The sequence below is a fragment of the Phalacrocorax aristotelis genome, chromosome 9, assembly GCF_949628215.1.
Source record: "Phalacrocorax aristotelis chromosome 9, bGulAri2.1, whole genome shotgun sequence".
Lineage (NCBI taxonomy): Eukaryota > Metazoa > Chordata > Aves > Suliformes > Phalacrocoracidae > Phalacrocorax > Phalacrocorax aristotelis.
The window spans coordinates 13,540,307-13,558,330 of record NC_134284.1 but is presented as its reverse complement, the minus strand read 5'-3'; the positions used below and the strand labels follow the sequence as shown (position 1 = coordinate 13,558,330).

Here is an 18,024-nt window from a genome sequence, read left to right as displayed (position 1 = left end):
TTCTGTAGATGGTAGAAAGAAGCCTCTGTGGGGAGTCCAGAATTGGCTCAATACCTCACAGTTGTTTGTGGCCACATTCCCCAACCCAAAGCCATACAAAAGGGACTTCTGATAATTATGGATGCTTCTGTTTTAATCTGCTTCATGGAGATACATCAGATAGAAAAAAAATAGTCAAAAGTAGCTGCAAGCTTTCCAGCACAAGGCATAGTTCCTGTAAGTCATCCAGGCTACTTTGAGGTCCTCTGTCCTTTTTCCCACCCAGATGACAATGACACAATAGTACTAGGGCTTCCTGCTGGCACTGAATTCCTACTTAAGCTGTAGCCGTTGTCCTCTTTGACACTACAGCTTACTTGATTTAATGAGTAGAAGGGCTTCAAGCTCGCAGCTCTGCAGGAGTATCCGGCTGCCGGGATGGGTGGCTTACTTGGAATGCCTCCAACTCCAGGAGAGCTTTGTTTATTCTGGTTATTGTGGGAAATTGCCCCATGTCCACTTGGAATCTGCAAAAGGAAAAGAATTTGTGAGGTACTATCAGTCGGACAGCCAGTGCAACAGTGAGCAGAAGGGCAGAGCAGTGTGCTGTGCCTGCCCAGTATGGGAGAATCTCACAGGCTGGGGTACATTTGCATTAAGAGAAAAGATTCATCCTTGTAGGTTTAAAAACAAATGCTAGAGGAAAACTCAGTTCTTCCATCCTCACTAGGCTTTTACATAGTGTGCAGCACAGGGTAAGAAGGGACTATGCTCCTCCTGGGAATCATGCAGCCACTACTTGCATAGGTTTAAGGCTTTTAACAAATGTAGTCAGATTAATCTTTTCCCCCTGCATGCACTATAAACACAGGGCAAACAGGGAGAGAGGACATGGAGTGTGGGAAACCTTAGCTTTTCTAAGGACATAGATCAGGTTTCCTCCAGGGGCCTCTGAGAAGAGAACACAGCTCCTTATTTCCAAGACCTTCCAAAAGAGACAGTATTTATGACATAGGATAATTAGAGCAGAGAAGAATCCATAACTGGATAGGGCAGGCAGGAGGGATGCTTGCTTAACAGGCACAGGGAGCAGCAGAAGGTAAGATCTGACAGCCCAGCATGAGGAGTAGGCGCTCTTGAAGAGTGCCTCAAGCTTACCTTTCAGCATTGGCAACTTGCGGCACCAAGCACAGATCAGCCATGGAAACCTGCAAATGTAGCAGTGAAAAGGGGTGAGAGTAACTCAGAGCTTGTCCCACTGTGGTGGCAGGCTTTGAGAGCAGGATAGAAATTTTGTCAGCCAGTACAGAGGAGCTGTCATGACAATCTCATTCTTTAATCTGGCATTAATAATATGACAATGTTACAAGGAAAGGAACTTCATAGCAGTCACTAATAGAAGCAGCCATCAGCCTTTAGGGAGCTTCATATTTACCAGCTGATCATGATGACCTCAAGGACGCAGTGCTTCTATGGCAACTGCCTCTGAGCAAACAAGTCTGCTGGCAAGCTGCAGAGGGAAGCCATGAAGGGAAGGGGGAGTTTGCATGGCTGGGAAAAGATGAGTAAATTTTGCTTGTTTGCATTGCAGGACTATCAAGCAGCTCCTGCCAAGTTCAATATGTGATATGGGATAGGGCCTTTCCATACAGGCTCAGGGACTTCCAATCTGAAAAAAAGACTCAAGGACAATACAGCTGGCTGCCCATCCGCACAGAGGCAGCTGCCCCCACCCCACTGCCCAGCTCACAAAGCCCTGGGTGCCTTTCAGAGCATACATTATTCTCCAGCATAAGATCTTGTAACTCGCCTTTGCCTTCCAAGGGCTCCAGTTCCATAAGGCTCCTACTAGACAATCCTCTGCATCACAGGATATTGCAGGAGCCTTCCTTTTTTCTCAGGCTTTCATAGAAAACATCTAATTGCCTGCCAAACAGGACTACTAAATGGAAGAGGCCTGGGTGGCCTCTAGCTTGGTAACTGTCAGAACAACTTGCATGTGAGCTCTCTGAAACCTGTTCTTGTTAAAATTGGATGAAGAGCAGAAAAATACAATACAATTTGGTTAAAGGTTCCACAGAGCAGAGCTAAGAACTGAACCTGTGTTTCCTGAGCCAAGCTTTGCCTATGACAAGACACTTGGAACTCCACATCTCTTAAAGATGAAATATATATAATCTGTTTCCACATCCTGTAGTAACAGCCAGATCCTAGGTACAACTGCAGAATCTGGCCATCAGCAGGTTATAGACAGGGACAAGTAAACATCTCCACTATTTGCAATTCAGTAATGGCCTAAGTAGGGTCCATGTAGCTGTCTTCCTTATGGTGAAGGCGCTGCATGTAACTCCAGGCACAGGATGGGGTTGTGCTGTCTCCAAAACTAATTTCCTTTACTATTTTATGGAATATACTGGGGTTTTCGGTTCTCCAATGGTGCACAACACTCTCTCAGGTACTTACTTCATCCCCCACACAGTAGCGCCCAGCAGTGTGCTGCAGAATCTGCTCCAGTGCTGTCAAGAGAGGAGGTGCACTGGAGTGAGTCATTGGAAACTCATTTGAAAGGGAACCAAAAATCTTTTAGACTGGGAATTATGGACAAGGGCATTTTGACCCTGAGCTGAGTATGAAAAAGGACCAATTTGGGGCAGGACCTAGAAGGAGCAGAAATCTTACAACAGCGTAGTTATGGGAGTCTTTAGGGTCCTTCAGCTTTTTGGGACCTAGAGTGACTTCAGCTGCTTCAGGCAATGCACCTGAAATACTAAGAGGACAGTGTAGAGGTATGTCAGCGGGTAGGGGAAAAATGCAGTGGTTCAGTCGGTTTGCATCTGCCCAGAAGTGAAGATGGGCCTGCCATTCCAGCACATGGGGAAAAGGGTTTTGAGGAAGCAAAAAGCACCCTCTTTCTCCCAGGGAGGTAAAGAAATACTCTGGTGCTTGCTAGATTCTGTGGGAGTTTGCCATAAGGTATGTTTTGTCTGATTACAAAAGCACATAAATATAAATTGACAGAACTTTAAAGCAAAAGGCACTACTTTGGGAGCAGCTGGGTGGAAAGGAGAAGCACTGTCAGCCCTCATGCTTCAGGGTGAATTAACTGCTGTGGTGTATAGGATGGCCCCAGGCTTCCCCTCTTCCAAGCACAGCAGTGGAAGCACCCTGTGGACAGCATCTTTCCCCCGAGACCCTGGAAAGCTACCAGTCTTGGACAAGGGACTCTCAGAACGAAAAGCCTGTCTCTGCCATCAGGGCAGGACCCCAGCACAGCAGCCTAGGGAGAGCTGTTGTTCTGCTCAGAGAGGAAAGTAGGACCCCAGTGGTGCAGCGTTTTGAAGGGTCAGTTGAAGTGCTGATCATTTTGGATGTGGAATGCACCTCGAAAGCCAGATGTGATGCAGCGCTGAGCCCATTCCGTTTTTTTCTCCCCCATTTGTTTCAGGACATTCAAGTTCTGCAAAGGCAAGTAATCTCCAGGTTAGACTGACCGCTGCTGGCTGGATCTTGCCCGCTGCCTCATCCAGTGGAGAAGAGGGGAGATGAGGAGTTGCCAAGCCTGAACCCCCAGCCAGAGTTCAGCCAGCTGGGTCAGCCCTGACCTCACCCTCACCGAATCAAGCACCCTGCTGTATCTCTCTTGGGACTGTCCTTCTGTAACAGCTGCCAGGGTATCCCTTTGCCTCTGCCTGCTGGGTTGCTCAATTAACTTCTTCCTAAAATGTCCTAGATCCAGCAGTGAAACTATATGGGTTCAGCTGTTTCTACCTGGGTGCCATAGGATTTTCTTTGTAGGGAATACTGTATTGTTGCCATTGGCAGATCAGGCAGGGGCTAAGCAGAGATTTCATCTGCTAACAGAGAGTCTTAAGGTCTGTCACTCCATTGGCTGGCAACAATTTAAAGAGACTGAGCTTTTCAAAGGTACAGAATCCTGGAAACCCATCCTGGTTTTCTCATTTGCATAGATATGACAAGACAATACCTGGAGTGGCTGAATACCAGAGGCAATGTGATCAGCGATCATTCTGACTTGGGCTCTCTTCTTAGGGTCTTGGGGCAGGAGCCTGGGGTTAGGACGGGTGTCTTCTAGGTAATGAATTATGGCTAGCTGTAATGAACAAAGAGATAAAGGGAGGTTTTTGAAGAGCCAAAAGTTCACATCCTGAACACCTGGGAAAGGGGAGCTGATTCAAGAGAATACAACAGCTTTTGAATGAAGTTTGTTACCAATCCAAGCAACAGAATATCCCCTTTGACATCTGCTTGGGACCTTATTGTCATTTAGCCCAGCTGTAATTTCAGGCAAACCCTGGCACAGCCATCGAAGTTAGATTACAAATTGCTCAGTGAAAGGTGGAGCTACAAACCAAAGCTGAATTGAGCATAAATCCTTGACAGCAGCTTCCCAGCAGAGGCTATGTGCTATTTCTGCCCCCAAGTGGGATTGGTTATCACAAATGCCATCTCTTCTCCAATGCACAGGTCAGAGCTCGGGAGGAAAAGATAGGGCAAAGCCATCCCCTCCAGGCTGGAGTGAATGGTTAGCAGGGATGTGGCTGGTAACTCACCGACTGAGAAAGGGTGATGCCATCAATTTTCAAGGCTGGAACTTGTAGCATTGGATTCACTGCCTTGAATTCAGCAGAAAACTGTGGAAACAAACCTGAGATTACTGGAACAAAAAATTCTTCTTCCTTGTTTTCTTCCCCTAGGACCCAGTGACCAATATTTTTTTTTAACCTGGCTTTTCCCTTTACCTCAGTACTAACATTTGCAGTCAGTTATGCTGTTTTATTAGCCTACAGCAAGCTCTCGCTGCGGCTCAGGGATCACTGCATCCAGGGTGAGACTGCCTTACTTCTTGATAAACTGTCAATACAAAGTCCAGGATGGGTGGTACTGCAGCAGGGTCACTATTACTGTTCTGGTTCTCCAACTCTGTCTTAGCCCATACTGGCACATCAAGCTGGTGGTACTACTAGGGGCGCAACTCCTCGCTATGGCCCCCCAAATAAATTGTCAGTGAAGATCTCTTCTGGCAATCTACGCCTTCCTTTGGCAGGCCCTTTGCAGCCCCTTGTGATATCATTTAGTATCTTTTGGACACATACCCCCTGCCACAGACACACTTTCTGGTGTTAACTGAATGAGGTTGAGTCTGTGTTTAAATCGCAGTGCAGCTCCTCTGAAGTCTGTGTGCCAGATATGTTCAATTATATCATGATAAGGAGGAGCAAAAGATCTTCAGCCTTTTGAAATTCAGTCAGATATTTAAGAGAGGAAAAAACCTTTAATCTCCTGCAGTCACCTCTCTCTGTCTCGCATGCCAGGGAATATTGGCTGAAAGCAACTATTAATTACAGAGAAGCGATGACAAAGTCACAAAGAAGTGACTTTGCCTGTGAACCTTCTAGTGCTAATCCCACTTCTCCTAATGATCCCCAAGTTCAGTACCCCTGGAGAGACCAATGGTAGCTGTGTCCTTACCTGCTGCCCCCCATCCGTCACCAGGTTCACTGGCACCAGATCGTAGGAAATCCCTTTCAGAGCCAGTGCTAGGGAGAGCAGAGTGTACAGCTTCAGACAGGCACACTGAGACCAGTTCAATTAGTAATGGGCTTGGGGAAATGTTACCATCTCCATTTGAAAAAAAAATGGCTTTAAAACCAGCAAAGACCCTATCCCTCAAGAAAGGTGGCCTGAGTCCACCAGGAAGATAGTGCTCTGGTAAATGAAGGACCAAAGCACTAAAGATCAGTCCTGGCAAAAACACTGCATTTTTCAAAATAAGCTTTTCTGCTCTTTGCAGCACAGCCCCTCCTGATTTGGCTTATACAGGGCAGGGCGGCCTGTGCTTACCTGCAAAACCTTGCTTAAGACTGTCTCAGTCCTAGTAGGGACCATTCCCAGCCCTTCTTAGCTCTCAAGACCTGGGCAGACCAGAGTCTGAGGCAGTGCCTGTGTAAAAACAGTGTAGGGCCCCGCTAGATAATGTGGAAGAAACAGGATCTGCATCATGTTAGCTTTACAAAAGGAGTAGTTCCCTCTAGCTGCAGGCTAAACGAAACCCTCCTGTCTGTTCCTCTCCCTTCCCCCTGCTTCAGGTAAGGTCTGGTACTCCCTTCCCTCCCACTGCGGAAGTGCCTCACTGTTCCAGGTTCATGTTTGCTGATCTCTCTCTTAATAAGTGACTGATTAATCAGGTTAGTGAAGGGGATGATACTGCAATAACACCAAGATAATAAAAGGGACATCAACACTGGATCTTACCGATTCTCACTCTCCATGAGCAGGAACTGCGGAAATAGCCATAAAGTATCGGCTGAGAAGAGAAAGAGAAGAGAAAGTGGTTATATGGTGGGAACACCAGAGTATTGTAAGGAGGACAATGCATGAACAGAAGGCATTTCAGGAACTGTAAGACAGGGAAGAACAACACTTGGGGGAGAGAGGGCTCCTTTCTGAAAGTGACCATTTCATCTTAGATTTTTGAAACAAATTACCCACTGATTGTGCTAAGCACCTGCATTGGGTATTTGCATGGCATGAAATAGCTTTCCCAGCCATGCAGGGCAGGGCCAGGCCTCTTTCCAAGCAAGATCTGCTGTTTGAGATGAAGGCCAAGAAGGTGGACAATTCATCTCTACATGAACTGTAGCACTGAGGCAGCTTTCCCGGATGCTTCCACCCTGCCCAAGCTCTCACCTTTTCAGATGCCATGGTCAATGTGTGCAATATACTCCAGGAACTAAAACTAACCTCTTCGCTTTCCCTTTTAACTCACTGGGCTGGGGGAAGGCTTCTCTCCTAAAGCCAATGAGAAAAGGACTGTGCCCCTAAATCTGTGCCCGGGACGCAACAACCAGCCAGTCAGATTCAATCCTGAGTGACTGCAGTCAGCTGTATCCACACCCTGGTATGTTGTGCTGCAGTCCTGGCCCTGATATCAGAACTATTAACTAGCTTTGAGGCTGGAAGCACATTTAGGAACAATCCTGTTTCCCTAGCTTTTTGTCCAGACATAAATAAGGTAACCAGAGAGCCTGTAAGGCGCTCAGCAGTTGTCAGTGCAGCAATATAGCCATGGCGAACAAAACAAGGAGACCGAAGCTACATGCAGGATTTCTGTTTCACTAGGGAGTGACTGCCAGCTCCCTGAACAGGGGCTGCCTTTGCGGGGAGGTCCCTTAGCATCCTCCTGCAGCCCTCCTCCCACCAGTACCAGCCGGTACAGAGGGCTTTCTATGTTGCAAGCCTGGGAGATGCTGCTACTCTGCTCCCAGGCGAACTTTGTGCAAAATACGAAGTTTGCTTTTTTCTGTTATTGTCTTTTCTTTCACACAGGAAATTGATACTCATGCAGGTCTCTAAACCCATAATCACATCTCTCCTTCCTTCTATAGATCCCATGGCATGCCAGGGATCTCTCTGTGTACCCACCCTCCCAAAATGCATAGAAAATATACCAGAGATTGACAGCAAGGCAGAAAAAGGCAGGGATTTGCTCACTGACACACAGTCTGTCAATAGAAAACCAGAGATACCCCAAGGATCCCTGTGCTCCAGTCCTCTTTGTAAACTTGGTGTTTCTCTGACAGTTTTGATTGGTTCAAATAACTTTAAATGAGGTATGCATTTGATTAAATCACTCTAGTCAAAGTTTGCTGGAGAAATGGTTTGTAAGTGAGGAGTGGAGTGATAGCAGTATTGGCAACACTTCAATGGTCAAAGTATTTGGTGGTTTTCCTAAATTCTCTGCTTCTGGAATCAGGGCATTAGAAATCTCATCTACTCTTTTTTTCAAATATCTAGCTTGATGGGTTGCAGGGAAAGAAACAGAAACTGTGGCTTCAAAAGGGAAACATACAGCATTCGTGACATACTATTTTTCCTTGTTTTTCCTGGGGATCTTGCTGATGATTTTTTGGCTTAGAAATTCCTGTTCTTCACCACACCTGTTTTGGATTCTGGCCTCTCAGCTGGCAGAGACATTTCTCTTGATCCCCCCTAGAGTTCTTGACTGTTTTTGCAGCCTGTGCTATCATTTGTAATAAACTGTGCTAAGCTAATCACTTGGCTTTATAATTTCAAGGCCTCAGGGGATTTCACCAAAAAGAATGTGGAAAACAACCCATCCCTCAGCTGGGAACTGTGTCTCTAGAGGCTGGGGCCTGGAGCGATCTCTTAAGTTCATGCTGTTTTGCTCCCAGCGGCAGGGCAGATCACAGGCAAAACCACGAGCTAAATAAAGACTAGAGACAGCGGGAGTGTTTTGTCCCCAGTGGACAGGTCCCAGAGCAACGTTATATCCGGTCTTCCTTGGAGTAAAAGCTGAGCATAGGCCAGGGAAGCAGTTGGGGAGAACTGCCTCCTTTTACCACCCCGTGGGGTACAATCCCCATAGGGTGCATGTCAGTCTAGTTAGAGCTGGGAGGGTAGCAGGATAACATTTGCTTGTTGTCTACTGAGATTTCTGTTTTGGTTCTGTTTTGACTTCCAGCATCAGTGGTGCAGCGAGTAAAGTCTGGGCTTAAAACCCAATCCAGAGTAAAAATCTGGGAAATGCATTTCACTGTTTAGGAAGATGGAAGAGACACCCCAAACTTTCTGTGTTGAGCTCTCAGGTTTCCAGGCCTGTCTGCCTCAGTATGGGCTCCTCTGGATACCACCTATTTCCAGCCTATATTCAGGATGCACTTGGAAAGACAAAGTCTTTCACCTGTTTCTTGAGACCTGTCGCTCCAAGCAGCCTGTCTGTGCACACGGACTGATGCAGAGCAGAGCCCATGTGGGACATGAGAGAGAAAACTGCTCCTTGGAGGCTTGTGTCGGGGATACCTTGGTGTCCAAAAGGCACCGCTTGTGGTCTGCTGGTTACAATGTAAAGGTAGAAGCAAGAAGAAACAGGTTGCTCCTAAACTCTCAGTATCTCCGCAGCCGGCATAGGTGTTAACAGCTCACATGGATAAACTCTCTTAAGTAAACACCACCACCGCTTTGAAAGGCATTAGTTTTATTTAGCACGGGGACAAATTCCTTGCTCTCCACGGAGAGGGAGGGTGGGAGCAGGCCGGGGCAGCGGAAATCTCTGTAAGAGACGCTGTGCAGAGGGTGCAGTCCTCTCGGCGACCACCGCCCGGCCTTTCCGGGGAGTCCGGGGCGCCAGAAGCCGATTTAGGCCGCGATCCCCGCCAGCTGCCGCGGCCGGCGGCGAGGCCGGGCCGAGGGAGGCGGAAAGCCGCCGGCCCAGGCCCGGATCCCTCCGGCTCTGGCGCCACCATCGCACCCCGCTCCCCTCCCGCCCGGCGGGTCGGCTCCGCAGGGACAGCGCGGAGCCGGCACGGCGTACCTTAGCCGCGGCAGAGCTCATCCCGCGCCGCGACCCTCCGCGGGGGCTGCGGTGTCCGCCGCGTCCCGGCCCCGCACCGCCGCCGGGCCGTCCCCTCGCCTCAGGGCTGCGCTGCCGCCGCCACGGCCGCCGCCCGGCAGGACTACACCTCCCGGCCTGCCCCGCGCCCGCCCCGTACTCCGTCTCCAGGATGCGCCGTGCCCGGCCCGCTGCGGCGGGCGGCGGAGCCCCGCGGATGCCGGCGGCGGGGGGCGGCCAGGCCGGGCCGGGCCAGCTGCGGCGGCGGCGGCGGGAGATCCGGCGGCTGCCGGGAGGACCGGCGCGCCCGGCGGCGCTGGCCCTCGTCACCCTTCTCAGCTTCGCCTCCCGCTTTCACCGCTTGCCGGAGCCGCCGCACGTCTGGTACGGGGCGGGCCGCGGGGGCACCCCCTTCTCCGGCGCCCTCCGCCCCCGCCTCGCCGGCGGGGAGGGGATCCGTGTTTACTGCAGGCAGGCGGTGGGGGGATCCCGGCGGCCAGGGCCCCCGGGGAAGCGCTGTGCCCCCTGGCTGGCCCGGCCCCGCGCCCACCGCTGCTCTCGCGACATGTTGCAGAGCGGGGACCGGGTCTCGGGAGGCAGTTTTGGGGGATCTGTGGGTTGCAGGCTGATTATTTTTAACATCTCTAAGCTCAACCTGAATCAGAAGGGCAGACTAGAGGTTTTGGAGTGCTAAGGTCAAACTCTTTAAAAAGGACCCTGTCTAGAATGGCTGAAGTACTCTCCATGATTTCCCGGTGTCTTTAATGCATTGTCTTATGTGTGGCACTAACTCTCTATATGATGAAAAGCATGAGTAAAAAGGCCTTCCTAGATTTTTTGGGTTTTTTTTTGGTGGCTTTTTTTTTTTTAATACCTGTCTTCAACATTATAGCAGGTTGTTTGGTTTTTTTTTTTTTTTTTTTTTCCAGTTGGGATGAAACTCATTTTGGGAAGATGGGAAGTTACTACATTAATCGGACCTTCTTCTTTGATGTCCACCCCCCCTTGGGGAAGGTAAACTGCTCTTCTGTTACATGTTTTAGAAGCCACAGGAGTGGGCCGACAAAAGTCTTCCCCATCCTTCTGGCTGAAGGATGTGATGAACACCAGTACCTTTCCTAACTGCTCTTGGCATCATGGCAATTTGCATTCTGCATCCAGAGCCTCAGTTTGCACCTTTTCTTTATGAAAATGCTGAATGCGTACGAACGTGGGAGAACAAAACAGTATTGCATGTTGGGTATTTGAAAGGCTTGATGTTAAAAACTGAATGTGGCCCTTATGTGGTTTGGAGGGCATATTTAATAGAAGCCTACAGCCCAAAGGAACCGAACAGTTCTGATAGCTTGTGTGTAAATGAGACTCTTACCACAAAGGACCTTGAAAGCCTTGACTTGCTGTTCTGTAATCAAAGAACTTGTTCTAGCAACAGTGTGCGGTGTTGATGAAGGTGCAGTCCTCCTGCCTCAGAAGGATTATCTTCCTTTCAGGCTAAGCCTCCTTAAACTATAGGAATAGGGAGCTATGGGAGAGCCTGCAGAGACAGAATTCTCTCTGCTAAATCCCACACCTGCTATTTCTCTTGAGCTTGCAGTTGTCCTTATAGTCAGCAGCCAAAGTCCTTTTGATCGCTTCTGATTTTGCCTTTAGACAAAGGGCAATATGTATGTATATGAATTCTGTATATACACTCTTGTTTGGATGATATGTCTGAATTAAGTAGTTATCCTCTGGATCAGACTTGGCCACTATAAAAATCTTATCTGCTGCTGGCTTGGATACTCCTTCCTGCAATGCAATTTCCCTGACCAGTTTTTTTCGCCTTTCCTCTTCAGATGCTGATTGGGCTTGCTGGCTACCTTAGTGGGTATGATGGTACATTTCCTTTCCAAAAGCCAGGGGACAGATATGAGCAGCACAACTACGTGGGAATGAGAGGGGTAAGGCTCTACAGGCATGTATAAAGCTGGTTAGTTCTCCTGTGCTTTTCAGTACAGAGTGTTATGTCATAAGAACAGCTCTCCTGGATCAGGTCAGAGGTCTGTTTAGCCTTGTACCTTGCGTTTAAGCTCCTCAGAAAAGTGGCAGTGGTGGTATTGTGAATAAGTTTTCATGTGTGGCTGTGAGAGGCCGGGTAATAAGTTTTCATGTGTGGCAGTGGTGGTATTGTGAATAAGTTTTCATGTGTGGCTGTGAGAGGCCGGGTAAGGCCGAGGCAGTGGTGGTATTGTGAATAAGTTTTCATGTGTGGCTGTGAGAGGCCGGGTAAGAAAGTAAGTTGATTACTGACACTTGCTGATTACCTACTTGCTGATAATTAGTGGGTCTATGCTCCTGAGAGGGACAAATATCTTGCCTGTTCTGCAAAGTGAACATTGCTGAGCTTGGGCTTCTGTTCACTCCATTGTGCCTGGCTGCTCTGCTGGAGAGCCAAGGATGCCAAAAAGCCAGGATCATCAATTGCCACCTGCAGTTTGCCACCATCCATGACACTGAGCTGAGTAAGCTGATGTACCGGGGCAGGGCATGAAATTAACTATTCAGAGTGGTATTCTACCTGAGACCCTTGCTGTACTGCTATCTAGGAAGAGCAAGAGCTGTAAAACTGACAGTAGATAACACGACCCAAAAAAAGAAACAGTGGCCAATTGCTAGTGCCTAAAAAGAAGGATAAAAACTGGGAAGGCATATATTCTTGGTTTACTTTCCAGGCCTCCAGCAATTCATGGTTCTAGATTTCCCTGAGCCAAGGGTGGAAGCAGTGTTAGAACCAGACATTGAAGAGAACAAATTTTACTGTGATGCTGCTTTCTTTTGATTTGATTTCTGTTCTTCCTCCTCCAACTATCCTCAGTCTCATTTGTGTAGCGGGGGTGATACTGGTCTGCTAAAGGTGTACAATACAGGTGTATTTTGTTCTTAGATTTCATATTCTTGTGCACCTACTTCATGTATGTTTTTATGAATATCTGATGTAGTCTAGCAAGAGAATGACCGACTGTTGTTACTGACACCTCTAGAGACAGAACAGAGTAAGCAGCTGTCCTCTGAAACAGTATCTTTGTTCATCTGGCTTTTGACTGACAGTTCTTAGTGAGTCAGTTCAGCTACTGCAACACCTTCTGTTGGTAGGTGTGGAAGGTGGTGGAAGGTGAAGGAAGGGAAGTAGTGTAAGAAGGGTGTAGGTGCATGGTCACCTCAGGGAGGTTTATAACTTCTCTCGTGTTCTTCTTTTCTTGCAGTTCTGTGCATTCCTTGGCTCCTGCCTGGTTCCCTTTGCCTACCTCACAGTGTTGGAATTGTCAAGGTCACTGCCAGCGGCCTTACTCACAGCTTTCATCCTTATTTTTGGTAGGTGTTCCTGCTACAGCAAAATTGAGCACGTTAATTATTCAGAGAATTTAATTCCTGGGATATTGTGTGTTATCTAGGCAGGGTATCTTGGGGTTAATGAGAGAGGTTCCCAAAAGCAAAGTAATTCTGCTTTATATATACGAGGCTATTTATTTGGTGGTCCCCTTGAGGATTTTACAGTCGTGTTTAGTTCATAGGTGTGTATGTGCATAACCAAAGTGTTGGACTACATTTTACCTAAATTTTAAGAATTTTTGTAAGATGGATCGTCAGGAATGATTTTGGCCCACTAGTGAGATATTGATGTTTCTCGTATGAATTATAGAGATATTTAACAGCCTACTGCATTACTGTGGAAGAGGTCACAGTACGAAATGAATAAAGTTCCTTGTTGAATTGAGCCAAGTGGAGAAATTACCATTGCAAATGGAGTTACCCAAGTTGGGGTTTTGTGAGGACACATGCTTATTGAGGCATAGAGACTTAAAAAATACAAGTCCTATTAATTTTTTTGTAGGTTACATCTGAAAAATTACTTCTGTGGCATCCTCTGGCATCATGCTGGTGCCGTAGTAGGTAGATCATTGCTATCTCTAACGCTCTTGGTCTGCATATGTTAGCAGCACCTCCCGAATGCTCTTTCACACATCCTGCTGTACTGACTGGTTTTTGTGAGGAGTTTTTCTTTTTTATTTTTATTTTTGGTTACCCAAGTATAAGTTGAAATGTTCTGATCTGCTTCTGTTTCTAAAATTTCCCTTGTTCCCCTTGTCTTGACTACATTGAGGAAGCTGGCTTCCTGCAATCTTAGATTCACTTTGGAACTGCAAGCGTGTTTGACATTGTTGTATGTCTGTCTGCAGATACGGGCTGTATTACTTTGTCCCAGTATATTCTGCTGGACCCCATTCTGATGTTCTTCCTCATGGGAGCTGTTCTGAGTATGGTGAAATGTAACAGCTGTGCGGATAGGTAAGATAAAGATGATAATTTTGTTAAACTCAACTTCCACAGAGATAAAGTACTAGAACCTGTCTGCCACTTGGTAGTCTGGGTGAACGGCTTAGATGAGATTGTTTCAGGAAATATGGAGGTGAAAATGGCTTGTGGTAGGGTAGGGGAGAGAAATTTTTAGTATGAGGGGTTGTGAAGCTAGGGAGAAAGTATTGTGGCTGGGGTAAACCAGGGGAGAGACTTAAATAGATTATTTTAGCATAAAGGGAAATTTCAGCAGAAATAGCATTTATGGAACTGCATATCTTGAAAATGAAAGTTAAAGCTTCTTAAAACTTGGCAGGAAAGAAAGCTAGTATAGGGCATTGTAGGTCAGAGAAGGAGGAATGAAGGATGGTTGAAGCCTATTTAATGCTTTGCTCCTTAATGGCAAAAATATTAATTTGTTATCTTGAACCAGTCACTTTGTCTCCAGGCTGGAGAAATACAGCTTATCTGTGACTGTAATCCTATAAGCACGTATAAAGTCCTGCTAGCTGAGGTAAATAGTGGAATTTGTTGGGTTTAGAGAAATTGGTACCAAAAATTTGAGAGAAATATAGCCAGGATGTTTCTGAATAAAGCAGTTATGTTGCTGAGGATATTTGCTATAGATCCATCCAGAAGGTGATGGCGATTTATAGGTATTTGGATACATCAGAATGCTTCTTTGTGGCTGGGCTGTACAGGGTAGTTTCCCCCCGATGCATCCAGAATTCAAAGACATAAAAGCTTAGAATACTGTGTTATATATGAGCCATTTTTGTTTCATGAAACTTTCAAGAATCAATCATATCAATCTTAGTGTGACTGCAGCACACATGGCTAAAATGCAGCCTGCAGCGTCATGTGGGGCCATCCAAGGCCATCCTCATCTACAACACACGCCTCAGGGAGTGCAAGCACTAAGTTACAGGGCAGTGTTTGATCAGCTGTGTGTGCCTTGACCTGAACTTATTTCTCATGTCTTAGAGCTAGTCCTGTTTTTAAACTAGTTGATTTTATGCAAATTAAAAGCCTGCTGTAGCTGTTGTGTTACTTAGCAGGTCACAGGGATTTTGTCTAGCCAAAATACAAGCACCAAGGCATCAGGAATCAGTAGGAAAGGGGTTTTAAATTCTGCTGTAATAGTTTCTGATCTTTTCTCTGTGGTTCAATTTTAGTTTAGTTTGTAACTTGTTTGCTTTTTGCTGCAGCTTTTGTTTGTGCTTTGGGTAGGTGTTTTTCATATGGCCTTTCTGCTTTAGGAAAAGTAGCTGTTCTTTTTTGCCTGTTCTCCCGCATGTCCTTAGCTTTCTGAGAGACATAAATTTGCGTTTTATGGAGCAAAAGTCCTGTTTCTATTTTCAGACCTTCCATGTGTCAGACTTTCTTCACACTAGTATTTTAGCTTATACCTGGTGTCAATGTTCCCTTCCTCAAAGGGGAGATCTAGGGCTGCCCTGGCTTAAGTGTGGGGCCCTTCTGAAGCCTGTATCAGGGGTGTCTTTGCATCATTCTAAAATGAATGAAAAAATTATCTTTCTATTCCTCATGGGCTCCTGAGAAGAAGATGGAATGTAATTTTGTGGGGTAGCCAATTTGCTCTTTATTTTCTTGATCACAGGTGCCCATTCAAGTAGCCATCATTTATTTACTGACCTGCTTTGTCCTGCAGGCCATTTTCTGCCTCCTGGTGGTTCTGGCTGTGTCTGACTGGCGTGAACCTTGCTGGAGCAATGGGGGTAAAGTTTGTTGGCCTTTTTGTAGTCCTCTTGGTTGGCCTGAACACTATCTGTGACCTATGGGACTTGCTGGGGGATCTCAGCCTGTCGCTGGTGAGTGTCAAAAACTTCTTTACATTAAGGGTTTCTTTGTTTGGTTTTGCTTTCTTTTGCCTTTTTAATTCTCCTAGTTATTGACAACCATGGAACTAGCCAAAGAGTGGTACTCTGTCTGCAGCGAACAGGGGCATCTGAGGTGTATGATGACAATTAAAGATGAAGGTTATAGTGGAGAAGCTATTGCTATCTGTTTAAAACAAACCATTTATGTCAGTGGGATATAATGTCATAAGAGCACAGCAGAAAGATTGTTGCTTTTTCTCAAGAGGAACTTTTACCTCTGCTGTTGGATGAATTTTATTTCAGTCTAGGTTAAAAATGCTCATTGGGTATGGCTGTACAGTGGCTCAAAGCAAGATGTTTTCCAGCACTGTTATATGGCAGCTGGACTTGATGATCTTAGACGTCTTTTCCGACCTTAATGATTCTATGGTTCTGTGAACTTCTGAGGAGTGCATGCTACCTGGCAGACAGGCATGCCTTGCAGCACCTAGTTTGCAAAAGCAGCACAAGCTCAGGCTCTGCTTCGTGACAGTATGGCAGCACAGGCCACATAGCAGTAGCATGCTATAGTCCATCATGAGTCATAGGCATGCTCTGCAACTTGCAGTCTCCATAGCCAGCCCTGAGGATGAAGGCAGCCACAGCCTGCTCGATTTCACACACATTTAATTCTTATAAGCTCTAGAAGATTTGCTAGTGTGCTTGGGTGCCCTGTTCTAATGTATTACATTTTATATTTGGGGACTGTGAAATCTAATATTTGGAGAAGTTCATTGATGTACCATTTGCTGTCTTGCAACCAGCTGGAAAACAAATGCTTCAAGCACACCTTTTAAAAGGTGTTTAGTTCTTCTCTTGTCTCCACCTCTTATGAAGCTTGAAAAGTCTATATCTTGCACTTACCGTGTTTCTCCTGTTTGTCTCATAAACAGTGGGGGTTTTGGGGAAATTTTCCTATTCCTGCTGTGGGATTTATTTTCTCTGATTAATGTGAATCAATACGGGCTGCAAAGATGCAATGTTCCAGCTCCAGAGAATCACTTCTTGAGCAAAGTCAGTTAATTGTATTTGAAATGGAACAAATCCATCATGTCTAAGCTTTCTGCCAGCAGACAGCTGCATAGTGATTTCATTTGTGCTGCTGGCAGCAAAGGCAGCAAGCCCTTGAGTGTTAGAATGTGTAAAGAAATTTACTCCAGAAGGTAGATGCTTTCTGAATAACTAACTACTTGGCAACCTTGGTGCTTGAGGAGGGGGAAAAAACCAGAAGTGAGGATTAAACCCCTGAAAGCCTGAATAATTTATCTTTGCATTTGTTAGGAAACTACTCATGTTATATACATGCAAGGTTTTTGGGACTAATTCGATTTCTAGAATTCTCAGCTTATCTTTGTCCACTGCTCTGGTTTGCTCGATGCTATCCTTCATGTGCATTTTCTTTTTTGACTTTGTATTGAAGTCTGTAGTTAAAGAAAACCTTTCCACAAAGGTTGAAGCGTACTGTGGTCATTTTGAGCAGGGAACTGGAGATCAGTTCATATGCCTTTCTGCTGCATAAATTTGGTTATGTGCCATCAATCAGAATTTTTCTAAGAGCCCAGCGGTTATTAAGTGTTCTGCTCAAGTACTTGAGCTGAGCAACTGTTTCCTGTGTTGATTTCAGTAAGTTCTTAGTTTTGTAATGTGTCCAGCTCTTTTTCCATTACTTCTGAAATCTTTGGATCTGCTATTAATGGATGAAGGATGATTAGCCTAATGATTGTACAATAGATACCATGTTAAAAAAATATGGAAAATAGCAAGTACATCTGCTTTGTGTGCTTTGAAGTTAGATGTGGACATTTAGCAAATAATTTTTGCTATTTAAAGTGTTTTCTTTATTACCCACTCTGTGATTTAGATTACTACCAGCAGTGTCAGTAGGATGTGAATATGTTATTGCATCTTGGTCATCTGTGTACAAACCACCTTTCCAAGGGATTAAATAAAATTCTCTCCTTTTGCGTTGAGGCAGCTAGAAACAATCACAGGTTTTGCTGCTGACTCTTCTGTGACTTCTGCCTGAGGACCAGCAACAGAAGTTGCAGTATGAGAGCATCCTTGCTAAGTGAGCTGGTTTCTCTGAATGCAGCATACCTAGGTCCCCAAGAAGTCCTTGTTGCAGTCATATTTGCATAGGGAGACTTGTTGGGAGAATTGTATCTAGTAGCTTGTGCCTTCACGTTTTCATTTGCCCTATTGCTTATCTTTGACAGTTACTGTTCTGGAAGCCATCTCCTTGATGTCATTTTGTGTCAAGATGTGTACCACTCTGGTAAACAAATTAAGGTCCTTGTTTTCAAAGTATGGTCAATGGGAGCTGACCAACTTCCTTTGCCAAAGTTGGATGTGCCCAACCTTTCTGAAAATTAAACCCTCCTATTGCCTGTTTTTGTCTTCTTCCCAAGACCCTGAAATATCAAGGTACCCCAGCTCCAGCTTTTGGAGATGCACAACAAGGTC

At 46.0% G+C, this 18,024-nt stretch overlaps 2 protein-coding genes across 9 annotated transcripts in view; one reads left to right on the top strand and one right to left on the bottom strand.

Annotated features, from left to right (window-relative positions):
* Window positions 1-112: 112 nt before the first annotated feature.
* GSTZ1 (glutathione S-transferase zeta 1) lies at window positions 113-9,461 on the bottom strand. 2 transcript variants are annotated; one of them, XM_075103611.1, is made up of 9 exons: window positions 9,332-9,461; window positions 6,253-6,304; window positions 5,470-5,537; window positions 4,551-4,631; window positions 3,965-4,090; window positions 3,361-3,436; window positions 2,443-2,495; window positions 1,138-1,187; window positions 113-506 (listed from the first exon to the last, which is right to left on the bottom strand). In XM_075103611.1, the coding sequence occupies exons 1-9, from the start codon at window positions 9,350-9,352 to the stop codon at window positions 380-382; spliced, it is 654 nt and encodes a 217-aa protein (XP_074959712.1). In that variant the 5' UTR covers window positions 9,353-9,461; the 3' UTR covers window positions 113-379. The 2 variants fall into 2 exon arrangements, with proteins under 2 accessions (XP_074959712.1, XP_074959711.1); XM_075103610.1 differs by lacking the exon at window positions 9,332-9,461 and adding an exon at window positions 6,688-6,789.
* The window catches only part of POMT2 (protein O-mannosyltransferase 2), a 31,147-nt gene continuing 22,554 nt past the window's right edge, over window positions 9,432-18,024 (top strand). For 6 of the 7 annotated variants that reach the window (XM_075103604.1, XM_075103601.1, XM_075103600.1 and 3 more), the window contains exons 1-6: window positions 9,507-9,733; window positions 10,279-10,363; window positions 11,185-11,289; window positions 12,592-12,700; window positions 13,567-13,675; window positions 15,354-15,513. In XM_075103604.1, the coding sequence (XP_074959705.1) occupies window positions 9,522-9,733; window positions 10,279-10,363; window positions 11,185-11,289; window positions 12,592-12,700; window positions 13,567-13,675; window positions 15,354-15,513 (780 nt within the window). In that variant the 5' untranslated portion in view covers window positions 9,507-9,521. Of the gene's footprint in view, window positions 9,734-10,278; window positions 10,364-11,184; window positions 11,290-12,591; window positions 12,701-13,566; window positions 13,676-15,353; window positions 15,514-18,024 lie in introns of all 7 variants that reach the window. The other variant, XM_075103605.1, reaches the window with a different exon arrangement.

Coding starts and splice junctions, on each gene's coding strand:
- GSTZ1 (XM_075103611.1), bottom strand. CDS start 9,352: ATGAGCTCTGCCGCGGCTAAG. Junction 6,305..9,331: donor TGAGCTCTGCCGCGGCTAAG/GTACGCCGTGCC, acceptor TTCTCTTCTCAG/CCGATACTTTATGGCTATTT. Junction 4,632..5,469: donor TGACGGATGGGGGGCAGCAG/GTAAGGACACAG, acceptor TTGTTTCCACAG/TTTTCTGCTGAATTCAAGGC.